Here is a 15,148-nt window from a genome sequence, read left to right on the forward strand (position 1 = left end):
TTATTATTAATTATCATTGTTAATTATTTTTCGTGTACAATATTTCTTCTTTTTTTTATTATTAAGTGCGTGCAAGAAAAAGAAATACACGTCGTCGTCGTCGTCGTCAACACAACAACAACCAATCAACGAGTTTTTCACATCGTCGTGTTGCGTGCACGTGGTTTTTTTTTTTTCAACGATTATAATTATTAAGTGTGCAAAAAGAAAAAAAAAGAAAAAGAAAAAAAAGGAGTTGTTTTATTAAGTACAAGAAATATTAATTAAAAGGAAGAACACGCGTTTGTTTCTACGAGGAGAGAATAAAAAAATATATAAGAGAGAGAGAAATAGGAAAAGAAGAAGAAGAAGACAAAAAAAAAGGAATTTTTCTTTTACAGTTTGTTCTATTTTACTTGTTTCATTTGTTTGTTTCTCTCTTTCTCACTCGTTCATACCAACCAACACAGCAACGTTGTTTCTCATCCTTATCTTACTCTAATTAAAATAGAGAAGAAGAATTTTTACAAGTATAATAAAATTATTTAAGTGGTGTGAGATTTTGGTGTGTTCGCGCAAAAGAAAGTGCCCATCCAGCCAGTCCGGTTGTTTTTAATATATATATGTATATGTATGTATATATATACATATATATTAATATATATATATTATATCATCGGTCCTAGTGGTTGTGTGTCGTTATACAGTGCCGTCAAACGATACCACAACATCCGATCCCAAATGAAGAGTTCGGAGCAAAATGGTTAGAGAGACACGTCACCTGTGGGTTGGAAATCTGCCGGAAAACATCCGAGAGGATCGTATAAGAGAGCATTTCAAACGGTAAGCCTATGTTCACTTCTTTTTTTTTTTTTTTTTTTGTATATCCTTTGCATTTGTTGCACCAAACACCCAATTTCAGCAACAGCAAAATTTCTACTCTCCAATTTGCTGCTTCATTTCTAATATTCTTCGTCTATTGGCTGCTGTTGCTAAGATTTCATTTCATTTTATTTAATTTTATTTAATTTTATTTTATTCTCTAATTGCAACTTGATAAAACGTTGATTGTTGATAAACCACCCACTTTTTATTTTCCATGGTTTTTGTTCATTGTTTTATTGTACAGACAGTTATTTTCAGATTAGATATTAAATGATATAACCTTATTGGCTGCTGATAATCCACGTGACTTGATAGAAAACATGGCGATTAGCAATGACTCATATGATGATTAACACGTTAACAACTTATATTTAAAAATGATATTCTTTCTAATGTTTTGATAAAAGTACTAAGTTTTCGAGATATATTTGAAACATTTTATTCTACTACGATTAATAATGTTGTTGTGCATGTATTATAAATGTAATTTTAATTTGATTGAACGATTTGAATCATTATTAATGGACGACGCCATTTTACTTATTTTTCCCCCTCTCAACTACTAATTTTTCTTTTTTTTTAGTTTTGATGGAATCATTTTCATTTAGGTGAATTATTTTAGAGTCAATTTGTCGTTTGAATACGGTTGTTAGAACTTTGTTCCCTTTACTTAAAGTGGGTATAATCTTAAAGTGTATTATTGTTTGGTAATTATTTATATTTAGTTTATTTTGATAGGTTATATATATATGTTTTGAAACGAATATTTATTTTCATTAGAGAAAATAACCTTTGATTATTCTATTATTCAAAAGTATACAAGAAATTATTACCAACGATGATGAAAATAAAAAAAAAATAAGAAAAACTGTAATTATCGTTGATTTTTCTTATACAAAAATGGCGAATGGGAGAGATATGATGATGGTTTGATTATTTTTCTCGATAATATTCAACAACCAAATTCATTTTATTACAAAAAAAAAGTATTCCTTTTACAATTGACATCGTAAAAAGATTATTTATTTTTTTTTTGTGTGTTAATTTTATGAATCCTAACCTCTGAAAAATCACCGTTAGATTATCTTACAAAAGGGAAAACGAGATAACACGAAAAAAAAGGGAAATCTTATGATCTAAGTTTGTAAGAAGAGAAACTATTTTTTTACATAATGTGAATAAAAGGTTCAAGGGAAAGGGAGTAAAAAAGGAATGTTATTGAATACTGACTGACCGTCGGGATTCCTTCCATATTTAAATAACCTTTAAAAAGAATCTTGAAATCTTCGATAGAATTTCTATGGACAAGCAAATAACAAAATGATGGTACTTTCATACTAATCATAAATCTATATAGGACCCAAAAAATTCGTTGTGATATTCAATTTTATTTCAATGTAAAAGAAAAGGGAAAAAAAACAAGATTTCTCTTTTTTCTTTAAGAAAAAAAAAAAAAAAATATTTGTTTGACTCACGTAGTAGTCCTCAAATCAATTTTTCTTGCGCTAATCTTTCTTCATTCAGAAGAAAAAAAAAAAAAAAGATTCTGGAAAGTATTTTTATCGCACAAAAAGGAAAAAAAATAAGAATGGGAAAGGGAAAGGGATTTCCTTTGATTGTCCCTCACGTTTTCCAATAAGTTTGTGTTTGTGTGTGTGTGTGTGTGTGTATTGCTTGAAGAAAAAAAAAAAAGAATGAAAAAAAAAAATGTTTCTTCAAGGTTACTTGATACTAATTTCCTTTTATAGAAAAGATAAAAGAACAAAATGGGCATTGAGAAATGGGGGAGGGGGTATTTAAAGAAAAAAAAAAAACCCAGGAATTTTCTACAAAAGAAAAATAAAGATATGAATCTTCAATTTTTCAGCTTCTTCTTCTTCTTCTTCTTTTTTTTTTTTTCTCATGGTGTCGATTGAATTTTCTTTTTATTTCACAAACATGTGGCACATACACAACAGCACAGGTTTTAGGAAGGTTATGTTTTCTCTTATTTCGAAATACGATTCTTTCCAATGATGGAAAAATGTTTTTGACTTTGTACGTAGAGTTTCGAGAGAATCTTAAAAAGCTTTACGATCGGAAAGGGTGGGGGGGCGGGGAAGCCAAAAGGAAGGAGCAGCACCCACGTACGCACACTACGGGGATGACGATGAACATCGTCGTCTTCTTCGTAGTTTTGCTGCTGGTGCAGAGGGCCTTGGCTTCTTCTTCTTCTTCTCTTATTTCTCTTCTCTTCTTTCTCTTCTCTTCTCTCTTATTCTCTCTCTTCTCAGTTCGCGTAGCGTGAACGCACCGTCATTTGTTTTTTCCCCGAAGTAATAATAGCTGAGGACAGCCATTTTGAGAGCTCGCGGCGGCACGAAGTTATTGTTCGATCAGTGGCTCTCAACTTGCGGCTACCTTTTTCTATACTTTTTGGTTTTTTTAATTAAATATGATGAACATTACGAGATCAAATTATTAATGTTTAATTAAACATAAAACATTCTACTACCCCTTTTGTTATTATCAATGTTTCGGTCAATATCATGTTAATTTGACCTCGTTAAAAGTATATTTAAAATACAAAGAAACACAAATTCAGGGCTCTCTATCTCTCTTGTTTAATTTTGATCGTGCAAATGTTTGATTTTAATTAATTTATTAATTAATGTGTACGCCATATTTGTTCATATTCAAAGTATCTTATAAAATATTTGAAAGTGTTAAGTTTCAGGAGGGGAACTTTGCATAAATGTTAGAAACTAGTCTACTTATTTTTGTTTTGTTTTGTTTTGTTTTGTTTGTGTTTCGTTGTTGAATAATCAACGATTATTTTATCGTTCGTGTTAGAATATACATAATTTATTATCTCATTAATAGGAGAATATATTATTCGGTAATAATTTATAATATCCTGTTTACGTGTAATTTGGATTGTGTAATTGCCTTACCTTGCTATTGCACGATATAAAGTAATTCGTAATATATCTTATCGATGTTTATAAGTACCTTTGTCATTTAGTTTCCAATACGTCATTCGTTAAGTTCCAATTACATGAAATAAACAAGACTTAGTTTGAAAAAGTATTTTATTTTGGAAAAGTACAGTTCACTTTTAACGACCAACCACTACCATCACATTTGAAAACTTTCTTTAGATTTTATCTCTAATCTGTACTTTTCCGTAGATAAATACATTTTGTTAGAATGACGAGATTATGACTCAATGTAAGAGATAATCTGGAATATCTCTTAGTAAAATATATATATATATATATATATTTTCTTTTTTTATTGTACCATATATATGAAAATTTAGGATGTTTATCGTAATGGAAGAAAAACGTGTCTTATAAATATTCGAAAGGTAAAAGTAAGTTTGACTGGGTCCTACACACAAACACACACACACACATACATATTACATATACATACAACGTAAGCAATGAACTTCGTCTCGAGGCTATATAAGCTTGAGACGATAAGAGAATAATGAGTTATTTTGTTGGTACGTCTCTCGAAAGAGAAGATGATGATGAAGAAGAAGAAGAAGAAGAAGAAGAAAGAAGAGAACAAGGAAACGAGAAGGGAGAGAACGGGAAAGAATTTCGTTATATATATTGCGGAGGCTAACGTAAACCTCAGTGACTCTCAACTTACGGCTACCTAAATAATTATATTTTTTTATATTTAACCTTAAAAATTATCTAGTATTTTTTTTTTAAATAAAAAAACAGCCTATATACTTTTATATAATTAATATAATATTTTATAATTAAATATAATTAAATATATATATATATCGAAATGTGAATCAATTAAAGTGTTTCTAATATCAAATTGTCGATTTATCGAAATATTTTATTTTCATATCGATATAGATAAGATATTGATAAATTCAGTATTTTTCTTATCTCAACGATACCAAATATTTCATTCCATTAAAATGAAATAGTAAAAAAAAAGAATAAAAGGAAAATGTTTAAAAATAAACTTATTGGTCAACCACAAGATAAAGAAAATAAAAAAAAAGTAGAAAGAGAGTCCATTGGCGTAGCTTGGGCCGCCATTTTCGCACGAAGTATAAGAGTGTACTCTTCTTAGTGTCTTACTTGCGCATACATCTCTACGAAGATGACCAGTGATGACCGAGGAGGGTCTTCTTCAAGACTTTTATGTCTCTTGATTAAACCTCATGAAACTGCAATGAATGTCTTTTGAAGATTCTTTTCTTTTCATTCTTTATTCTTTTTTGTTTTGTTTTTTTTTTCAGTTCCATCTTGTTTTTCTTTCTTACGTTTTATTCACAAGGAACCACTACCCCACCATCATCATCATTATCATCAACAACATTGTGTGAATAATATTGCTGAGAACATTATTACTTATATTAGTAATTGTTAGTGTACTATGTTATGAAAACAGTGCTACCAATATTAAAATATTATCACTGATATATATATATATATATATATATATATATATATATATATATATACTTACCAATATATATATTTAAAACATGTGTGACTAATATTACTGATAACAAACACTATTACCAATATTACTAATTCTTATTATACCATGTCAGTAAAACAATAAAACAGTACTACCAATATTATTATTCATATTGTTACTATTACTACATCAATATTGCACTATACCAATATATATTTAAAATACTATTACCAGTGTATATTTAAAACACTATTATCAATATATACTACTTAAAACACTATTACCAATATATATTTAAAACACTATAACCAATATATATTAAGAAAGTACCTATCAATATTATTATTCATACTATTACTATTTACTACATCAATACTGCACTATAATACCCAATATAATATTTAAAATATTATATATTACCAATTATATATTAAGATACTACTACAAATATTATTATTCATACTATTACTATTACTATTACTACATCAATACTACACTATTACCAATATATATTTAAAATACTAATACCAATATATTATATTAAGACACTACCAATATTATCAATATTATTATTCATACTATTACGATTACTACATCAATACTACCACCATTACCACACTAAACAAGAAAATATATTCGTTATCTCAAGAAAGATAAAGAGAAATAGAAGAAGATGGAAATAGAAAATAAGAAATGTGGGATCGATGTTTTTGAAAATGTATGTAAAAGTCCAGCAAGGAGAGAAGAGATATCCTACCGACAATAAATTTTCGTTGTTCGAAAATGCAGACGGCTGGTGAACGTTCCGACTGTTGCCAGAGGCGCTTACACACGCCTTCACGTGCCAGCTGGCGATTGCCTTCGTTTCATTCGTTTCTTCTTTGCTTCGAGTTTCTTCGTACCCTACACGTTCCTTCCTACACATTGGGTTACACATTAGTACCTTCATATATTCCCTTCATACACGTTTTGTACGCGTCGTTGTCGTCGTCGTCGTCGTCGTCGTTCCTCTTTGCGTAGGGGTTTTTCATATTCGTTCTTTTTATATCGTCCATAGGTTTTTTTTCACATATATATGTGTTCATATATATATGTTCATGTATATGTGTGTGTGTTGGTAAAAGAGTTCGTTCGTAGACCTGGCTACTACCAACAAACTTACGTCTCGTCTACCGTGCGTTATGGGTCTTCAAGGTACGCCCTTAAAATGGCGGCCGACATTACAGACCTGCTGCTGACCTCTCTCTCTCTCTCTCTCTCTCTCTCGTTCTCTTTTCTTCTTTTTCTTTTTCTTTTCTTTGCGGCACGTTTCGCTATAGAAAAAGATATATAGAAGATCGTGGAACCGTAGGTGGAGGAGGAGGAGGAGGAGTAGGAGGATATTTCTTTCTTCTTCATCCTTCGAAATCTTTCGCGTTTAAGTTGAAAGTGCTGACCTCGAAAAATTTTCAACGGTTTTCTCTCAACCCAACCATCTATCTTTTTCTTCTTTTGTTGATCAAGCTTTTCCTTCGGACTTTTTTTTTTGTCTTCTTTCTTCCTAAAATTATTACAGGTTATCAAATCGAACGTTTTATTATTTATTGTTATATATAACCTAAAAAAAAAAGAATTAGATATCATTTTTTAAACGAATCACCTTTTTTTTTTGTTGTATCAGAAACAAAAATATCCTCCATCCCTTTGATTTATTTAAAACATAACCTTTAAATTTTTTTTTCTTTCTTTCTTTCTCTCTTTCTCTCTTCCTTTCTCTCATACAACTTTGTTACAATCTAGTAACTTTCTTTTTATAACTATATGAAGAGAATAAAAAAAGTCATTCCACCTACACGCCGTACGTTGGTAATATATTTACATATAGCTTACACGTTTATACATAATCAAGGATAGTGAAGTTTGTTTATGTTATCCTCTTCTTCCGGATGTACGCCACGCGATACAACGCGTTACACCTGTGAGATTTACTACATATACATATATATATATGTGTATGATACGCGCATATACATACACAATATATAAATATATACACATAATTTTATATCTACAGGGTGTGAGATATATATCTTTACTGAGAAAGTACAAAATTTGGATGATGATGATGAGTCAGTCACAAACAATTTATTATAAACACAAAACACACTTTCACTCGAGGAACTTTGGACACTAATCCTCAATTATATTCCGCCATATTGAAATTGGTAATTAAACGATTAGAATAGTATTATTTAGTATATGAAATTATTAATTCGAAAAATTCATGTGACAAATACAGAAAAATATAATATTTACAATAACAAAAAAATGCAATAATAGATAATTTTGCTTTTTTTTTTTTTTTTTTTTTTTTAGAATCAACTTTTATCTGGGCCTGTACTTAACACATTTAATTAGACTTTTAATGAGAATTCATCCGTAAAGAAAATCTACATGCACAAGTTTATACATACTTATACACAAATATACATACACATATGCACATATTTAAATATATGTGTGCATATATGTACGTGTTTGTATATATGTGTGAAATATATTGACCAGTTTATAGGGAACTCTAACTCGGGCTGCTTAAACTTTGTAAATTTCAACAAATATTGTAACACATACATACATACATACATACATACACATACATTAACGAAAACTTAATGTATGTTTTCTTGATTCTATTCGTTTTAAAGGTTCCATATTAATAATCATAATAATAATAATAATAATAATAATCATGATCTAGCCTGTAAGTAGAATAAGAAGAAGACTGTACTTGTATATATATATATATATATATTTGCTGCGTACGTGTGCGCGCACGCGTGCGTTCCCCGTGTGTGGCGGTTTGCCGGCTTATTTTGGTATATTGATCGCGCGTTGTCGGCCATCTCCCCCGTCCCCACCCTCACCCCTTCTCACCCAGCCTCTTCCCCCTCTTCCCTGACTACACTCTTTGCCCTATCTTGCCCCACCCCGTACCCCCGTCGCATCCCCTTGCACCCTCGCACTTACACATACACGTACACGTACATCATACATGCATTTCTTATCCTGTTTTATTTCTCATCAACTTTCCCCTTTTTCGGGTCTTCTTTCAAGTCAGCCGATGTCCGCTAAAAAAATAATTGTTGCAACATTTTTGTTGTTTACTGTACTTCGTTTCTTTTGTTTTTTGTTTCTTCTTATTGGATATTTTTGCAGTTGGATTCTCGAAACATTTTTAAATTCGTAGAGATATTCTTTTTTTTTAGGGTTTAATTTTTTGGAGGGAAATCTCTAACGATGACCTTGAAATTTAGCTTCAGGCAAAAACTATAGAAAGAAGAACCTTTAGGTGGGAAGTTGTTGTTTGTTGGAATACAGGGAAACTTTATCGGTTATTGGAAATTTACAAAAATATTCTCAAGGTTCATTTTCAAGAGAGAGAGAGAGAGAGAGAGAGAGAGAGAGAGAGAGAGAGAGACAGATGAGAATCGTCATCTTGTATTTTTAAAAAGCAAATCGTAACATTCCTTTTTGTCGAAGATCAAAAGGTTACCAACAATTTTCCTTCTTCAACGCATTACACCGATAAAGTGAAGATAATTGCATTACAAACCTTACTGGATGCTCTACTGCTATTGTTGCAGTTGCAGTTGCTTCTGTTTTTTAAGGTTAGAAGGAAAAAGTGTGTCCAAGAAAAAACTATGAAATACATGGTTTAAGTATTTCGTGTACGTCCCTGTACTTCTTTTTTTTCTTATTCACTTCGTTAATTTTATACATTTAAGTTACACCGTATAAGAACAATGACGTTTACACTATCTACACTATCAAAAATAACTTTTCTTCATTTAATAAAAAAACAGTTCTGACAACTGGAAGGACATTAAAACGAGAAAAAGAAAATGACGTTTTTCTTCTATTGGTCGATTTTTAAGGTTGAAAGTGCATTGAACCAATCGAATCTTCTTATTGATCGACATTAGAAATGATTAATGTCATCTTCTATTATTATTATTGGTCGTTTTTTTAGGGAATTAATAAAAACGATTTAAAACGCATCTTTTTATTGGATAACATTTTTCTAACGAAACTTCTTATTGGGTCCACGAGTTTTTCGAACGAAATTTGCTTTTTTTTTTTTCATCTCCCTTATTCTTTTTGTGATTTTTTTCTTTTAAAAAGAATACAGTAGTAATAGCAGCAGCACCTGTGGCATAGTAGAAGAATAAAAAGAAGAAGAGAACCCACCAACAACGACGACGACGGACGAGTGGATACCGCCAAATTTCTTAATCCGTCGACCCTGTTACGGTATCTGGCAAACGAGCGGCATTGCGTTTCAGGCCGAACGCGACGTGGCCTCCCTCTTACATTTCCCCTCACTTCACCTCACCTCACCTCACCTCACCTCACCTCACCTCACCTCACCTCACCTCACCTCACCTCACCTCACCTTTTTCCTCTTCTCCACCTCCGCCACCTCCACCTCCACGTTTTTCTCCTCGTCCAACTCTTGAAGCGCGACGACCACCTTCTTCTCGCGTGTCGCGTCTCTCCTTTCGCAGTGTTGCCACATCAAGCACGTTGCCTTTCTGTGCATGGCACCGAACTATCCTTGGCAACGTCGCAATGCCCCTCCCCCCTATTCCTCACTTACCCTCTCCCACTTTCTTGAAAGACTCAGCAAACGACCGAACACGACTTTCACAGCCTCTACGGAAGAAGGAACGTGCATGCATACATACGTCCTACCTCGGCACTTGTTCTCTCTCTTCCCTCCCCCCACCCCCTCTTCCCCTCACCTCTCTTCTTCCATCTATCTTTCTCTTTGTTTCTTTCTTTCTTTCTTTCTTCCTTTCTTTCTTCAGAGCTCTCGCATATTATTGGTCGACGAACGGCTAGCTGGTGTGCTGCTGCTGCTGCTGGTTGCCCTGCTAAGCTCGACGTGCTTCGGACGTATTTCCAAAGACTACTCTGCTCAAGACGCCTAGTCTTCAACCTGACGTACACCACTCGCGTTGTTATATTCTCTATCTCTTTTCTATATCTTCCTTCTTTCCTCTTCACCCTCCTATTCTTCTTCATTTTCTTCTTTCTTTTTTTTTTTTTTTTTATTAGATTGCATACAACAAAATGGTCGATGATGATTTCGCATGAAAATGGATGAACGAGTAAGTTCGTCGCGAGTGTTGACCAATCAAAATCGTGGGAATACTAAAAGATTTATGCATAACCTCTTTTTTTTTGACTATGTAAAATATTTCTCAATTTTTATACGATATTTCTACGTAAAATTCATTGGTGTAGTTTTGAGGTTAGCTCAAATTCGAATTCACAATTGGGCCTGGGTATATAACACTAGGGAAATTTAGGAACACATTTGAAGTGTTGGAATTGTGGAATGGCTGGTTTGTGGGGTTAGTAAAATGCAATTTTTGAACCCAATTGAAATCCAAATTTTATATTTCCATCTATTTGAAATAATAATTGTAGCTAAAGTTCGATACTGATGGTCATGTATCGATTATTATTTTTAGATACCATGTACCATAAATACAGAATTGTCACTAGATGATTTTGAAAAATCAATCATTCTTTTTTTAGAATATTTTACCATAAAAATTTCATTTCCAATCGTTGAATTACAAGTCCCGAAAACTTTTAGGTTCATCTTGGTATAATTATAAAACGTGTATTACTGTGTGCAATAAAATCGATCTTCATATTTGTTGGATGGGGAGGTGGGAGGGATATACGTCGAATATATTTTGTCATCATTATGCATGTATTAACAAACATATATGCATATTTACCTAGGAACACATAGGCAACTGGCTTGTTTGCTTGCTTGCCTGGCTTGCTTTTATGTACCTCTCGGACTGACTTTCACCAACTGAGGCCAAAACGCGCCGAGTTTTCGAAGATGGGTGAGGGGATGTTGCGTACTGAACGGACTCATCCTGAAAACATCGACCCCTTACGAATGTGTGGTACTATCGTTTATGAGTTCATAAACCCTCACCACACATTGCTTTTTATCATATTCAAACAGGAAACCTTTTCCCTACATTTCTACGTTTCTCTATTGTACTTAAGCAAACAGCTAATTATTTTCCATTGTTTGCTCAGATAATAATAATAATGATGATGATGATGATGATGATGATGATGATAATGATAATTATTTATGGAAAAAAATTAAAAACAGGTCTTGTTTTTCACGTATATGGATTTTTCATTCTCATTGAAAGTTTAAGATCGGACACAGAAGAAGAGGAAGAAGAAGAAGAAGAAGAAGACGAGCATGTACCGTTCAGTGACCTTCCTTATTAGTTCTTAAATGATTCTTGTGTGTCCTCGTTCTGCACGAAATGCAATGAGGCAAAATTAACGGTACGCCTTTTCTTTACTTTTTTCTTTTTCTTTTGTTCTTTCTATTTTTTCAATTTTTTATTTGTAATGTTTTTTTTTTTGCTTACCTATCTTCGAATACAAATAATACATTCACGAATTGATTTATAGTACAACACATGCTCGTACAAATCCAATCATACTTAGCGCCATCTTTAATATGGCGATTAGAAATAGGAAAGAAATGTTTTAAAAAATAAAAAAAAAAGCATATTACCAATTAGTAATATTTTATATTAGAAAATCATGTTTACAATTTTAGTATTTAGAACAAAGAACATAAAATGTTTCTAATTGTAAATTATTGCAAACATTTTTATTACTCATTTTCCGTTACTTTCTTTTTTTTTGAGGTTAAATTCCCTTTTTTTTCGGAATGCATTGTACTTGGAGTTTATGAATTTTTTTTGTAGCTTACTGTACACATGAGTGTTTTCTCTTTCTCTATCTCTTTTTATTTATTATTAATGTTTTTGAATTAGCAATGTTTCGTTCATTTTCACGCGCAGTGCGTGCGTCATCAGTTCATGTTCCTGAGTTCTTCACACTGTGCGTTTCTCGTTCCATCACGTTCCTTTTGTTTCTTTTTTTCTTTTTTCATACACACATGTACAATATAAGTCTCAGAATTTGGAATATTTTTGCCTGTACTTTTTTCTTTTTGGTTATCAAAATCCCGTTGAGAAAGTAATAATATATTCGCGTAGTTAATAATTAAATAATTTCTCTCTTTCCAAATAGAAATAAATCGAAGTACATAACCTAAAAATTGATCGACCCCGATAACAGTTAAATTAAGCTGACATTTTATCATTTCTGGATAATACTGTATATATATTTATATATAAATTAATTGGAACACTAAATACAAAAAAAAAAACACAAAATAGAAGAAAAAAGGATTGACCGAATTAAAACGATAATTAGGATCGTACAAAATGGCGGTGGGGGGGGGGGTGAAGGGAAGAAAAATAAAATAAAAATAACTACGTTGAACTCTTTTGGCCCACTTTGGCTTGGGTACACATCGAGACGAAACAAACAACAAACAGGCCCCGAAAAAATGATTTCCCCTTCTCCCTCCGCCAAAAGGTGAAAGAAAAATAAAAAATATCGACGGTGAAAAGAGAATTCTTGATAGGTTTACCTAAAAAGGAAATCTCTTCTTTCCTTCCTTGTCTTCTTCGTGGAATGTAACGCTTCGAGGAAGGTAAAAGAAGAATAAAAGTAGCTGTAAGGAGAGGTGAGGTGCAGGGAGGAGGGAACAGAGGTAAAAAGAAAGACGAAAGAGGAGAAGAAAATGTGTGCAACGTGACACAATTAGGTCCCTTAAAAAACATATTCACATACGTACACGCGTACGTATATATTCATGTATATAAATACTTAACACACGTAATATAGCAATCGTTCCCGAATCCGAAGGGTGAGGCCTTGAAACGTAGCAAAAAACGTGCGTCTGCCTGGCCTGGCCCCGAGAACGGAAGAAGCCCGCAGTGTTGCCAATGCAACCCAACAACAACGTTCCTCGTTTCTACTCGTTCTGTTGCGCGAAAGCTTCTTTCATCGTGGTCGTCGTTGTTGCAACGTTGCCGATTGTAGAGTAAAGCAGAACAGAACAGAACAGAACAGGGCAGAGAAAAGCAGAAGAAGGAAGAAGAGGGGCCCCCATCGATTATTCCCAGGTGCAATAATATTTTCTTCTCGACCCTTCTGGGTCATCCGAAGTGCACCGGGGATGCATCGTTATCGTTCATGGTCGTGTATCATGAAAAAGATCATTTGAAATTATGTATGTCAAATATACAGCCTCTGCCCAAAGTGTTGTTCTGTTTCGTTATTTTATTAATCATCATTATTATTACTTAATGTAAATAATTATTTAAAGGTTTTATCTATGGGGTGAAAGAAAAGTTACTAAATGAGGTTATAATTCAATAATTTTAAATTTGAAACTCTGAACAAATAATTTTGCTTTATTTGTTCATCTTAAATAATTGACTTTTTCCTCTTTTAAGGTTAATTTTGATCATTTCTTGCTCGAACTTTGTACGATTCCCATACTCCTAGTAACTTTCAGGTTATTTATGAACATTTTGAGGTTATTTTTGATCAAATTCATAATTTATTATACGTCGAAGAAAGATATTGATTGGATTTAGGTATTGAAAAACGTGTATATAACACTTCCGTGCTTCTTCTCTTATCTTCGTTGTTTGTCACGGTACGATAGAACAAAAAAAAAAAAAAAATTCCTTACACCTGATTATTATGGTTGTTCTCTAACGGGATATCTGATAAGCTTCGAGAGGATCTAATCTTTCTGTTATTCGTCGTCACTACTTTTGCACTTTGTAACAAATTTAATACGTTCATTTTTACAGTCGAATATTATTTCACGAATTATTATTATTTCTAACCTAAAAATATAATATGTAGGTTAGAAATTAACTCGAATTGATTTTTAATGTTATCCTAAGAATTTCTAAAGACGCCATTATTACATATGACGCCATTTTAATCGAACTTTCAATATTATCATTCGAATAATCATAAAAATGATGAATATTATGCTATTACCGATGCATTATTAATTTATTCTTTGTTTGTATTATTCTTTTTTTTTTTTATGTTTCCTTCGTTACTATTCGTAATAATGGTAAAACACGCGATATAAAACGGGAATGATGAAAATGTGTAGTATATCGATTGAATGTAACAACGAATAGAATAAGTTGAATCGATATCATCATCCATATAGGTTAGTTTTGAAAAAGTATTATTCATTGTATATATAAAAGTCGACACAATGTTATCGTATCTTGAAGAACGAAAGAGAGAGAGAGAGAGAAAGAGAACTGAACCCAACCAACCCCACGTTCAATACGCAATAGGTTTACATTTAATTTCGTTGCGAAAACGTTTTCTCAGATAATGCCAAGTGCGTATCAGTTATATTCCCTTTCTTTTCTCATTCTATATCTCCCTCTAATTCTGTTTTTCTTTGAAAGATCCAACCAAGATAATGTACAATACCTAGCGATAGAGATAATATCTTACGTGTGTTAGTACATATCTTAAAAATGAAAAATAAATATTATTTTGATATACCTTTATCACGTTGAGCGCCATGTCAGCCATCGATGAGTGACATTAGACTTTCCGTTTAGGCCACGTCCATCCCATTTTTCAATACAAAGTAAGACCTGTGACCTGACGAGAATTTCCCTAAGAATTTGTGTGAACACGTCCAACGTGTGTTATATATCAAAAGTAATAAAAAATTCTTAAATATAACCTCAAATAATTTCATTCTATTCATTCATGTTTATTCTAGCTCCTCCCCCCTCCCCATTTTAAAAGAATACTACGAATAATTATTTGACTTATCTATTTTGATAAAGAATCCTTGAGAATGGTTGTCTGCAATAATTTTGTCGCAATTTATCAA

General features: G+C 32.3%; 1 protein-coding gene and 1 long non-coding RNA gene across 4 annotated transcripts in view; both read left to right on the plus strand.

Annotated features, from left to right (window-relative positions):
- Nucleotides 1–69: 69 nt before the first annotated feature.
- Nucleotides 70–15,148, plus strand: part of LOC107071728 (uncharacterized) — an 81,363-nt gene continuing 66,284 nt past the window's right edge. For all 3 annotated transcript variants that reach the window (XM_089174922.1, XM_089174924.1, XM_089174923.1), the window contains exon 1: nt 70–822. In XM_089174922.1, the coding sequence (XP_089031048.1) occupies nt 740–822 (83 nt within the window). In that variant the 5' untranslated portion in view covers nt 70–739. The remainder of the gene's footprint in view (nt 823–15,148) is intronic.
- LOC149031737 (uncharacterized) lies at nt 5,847–15,129 on the plus strand. The gene is made up of 2 exons (XR_016177405.1): nt 5,847–10,703; nt 11,104–15,129. It is a non-coding gene; the product is annotated as an uncharacterized LOC149031737 (long non-coding RNA).

This window comes from Polistes dominula, unplaced genomic scaffold (genome assembly GCF_049000335.1).
Source record: "Polistes dominula isolate Pdom_NZ unplaced genomic scaffold, Pdom_raw_medaka contig_78, whole genome shotgun sequence".
Classification (NCBI taxonomy): Eukaryota; Metazoa; Arthropoda; class Insecta; order Hymenoptera; family Vespidae; genus Polistes; species Polistes dominula.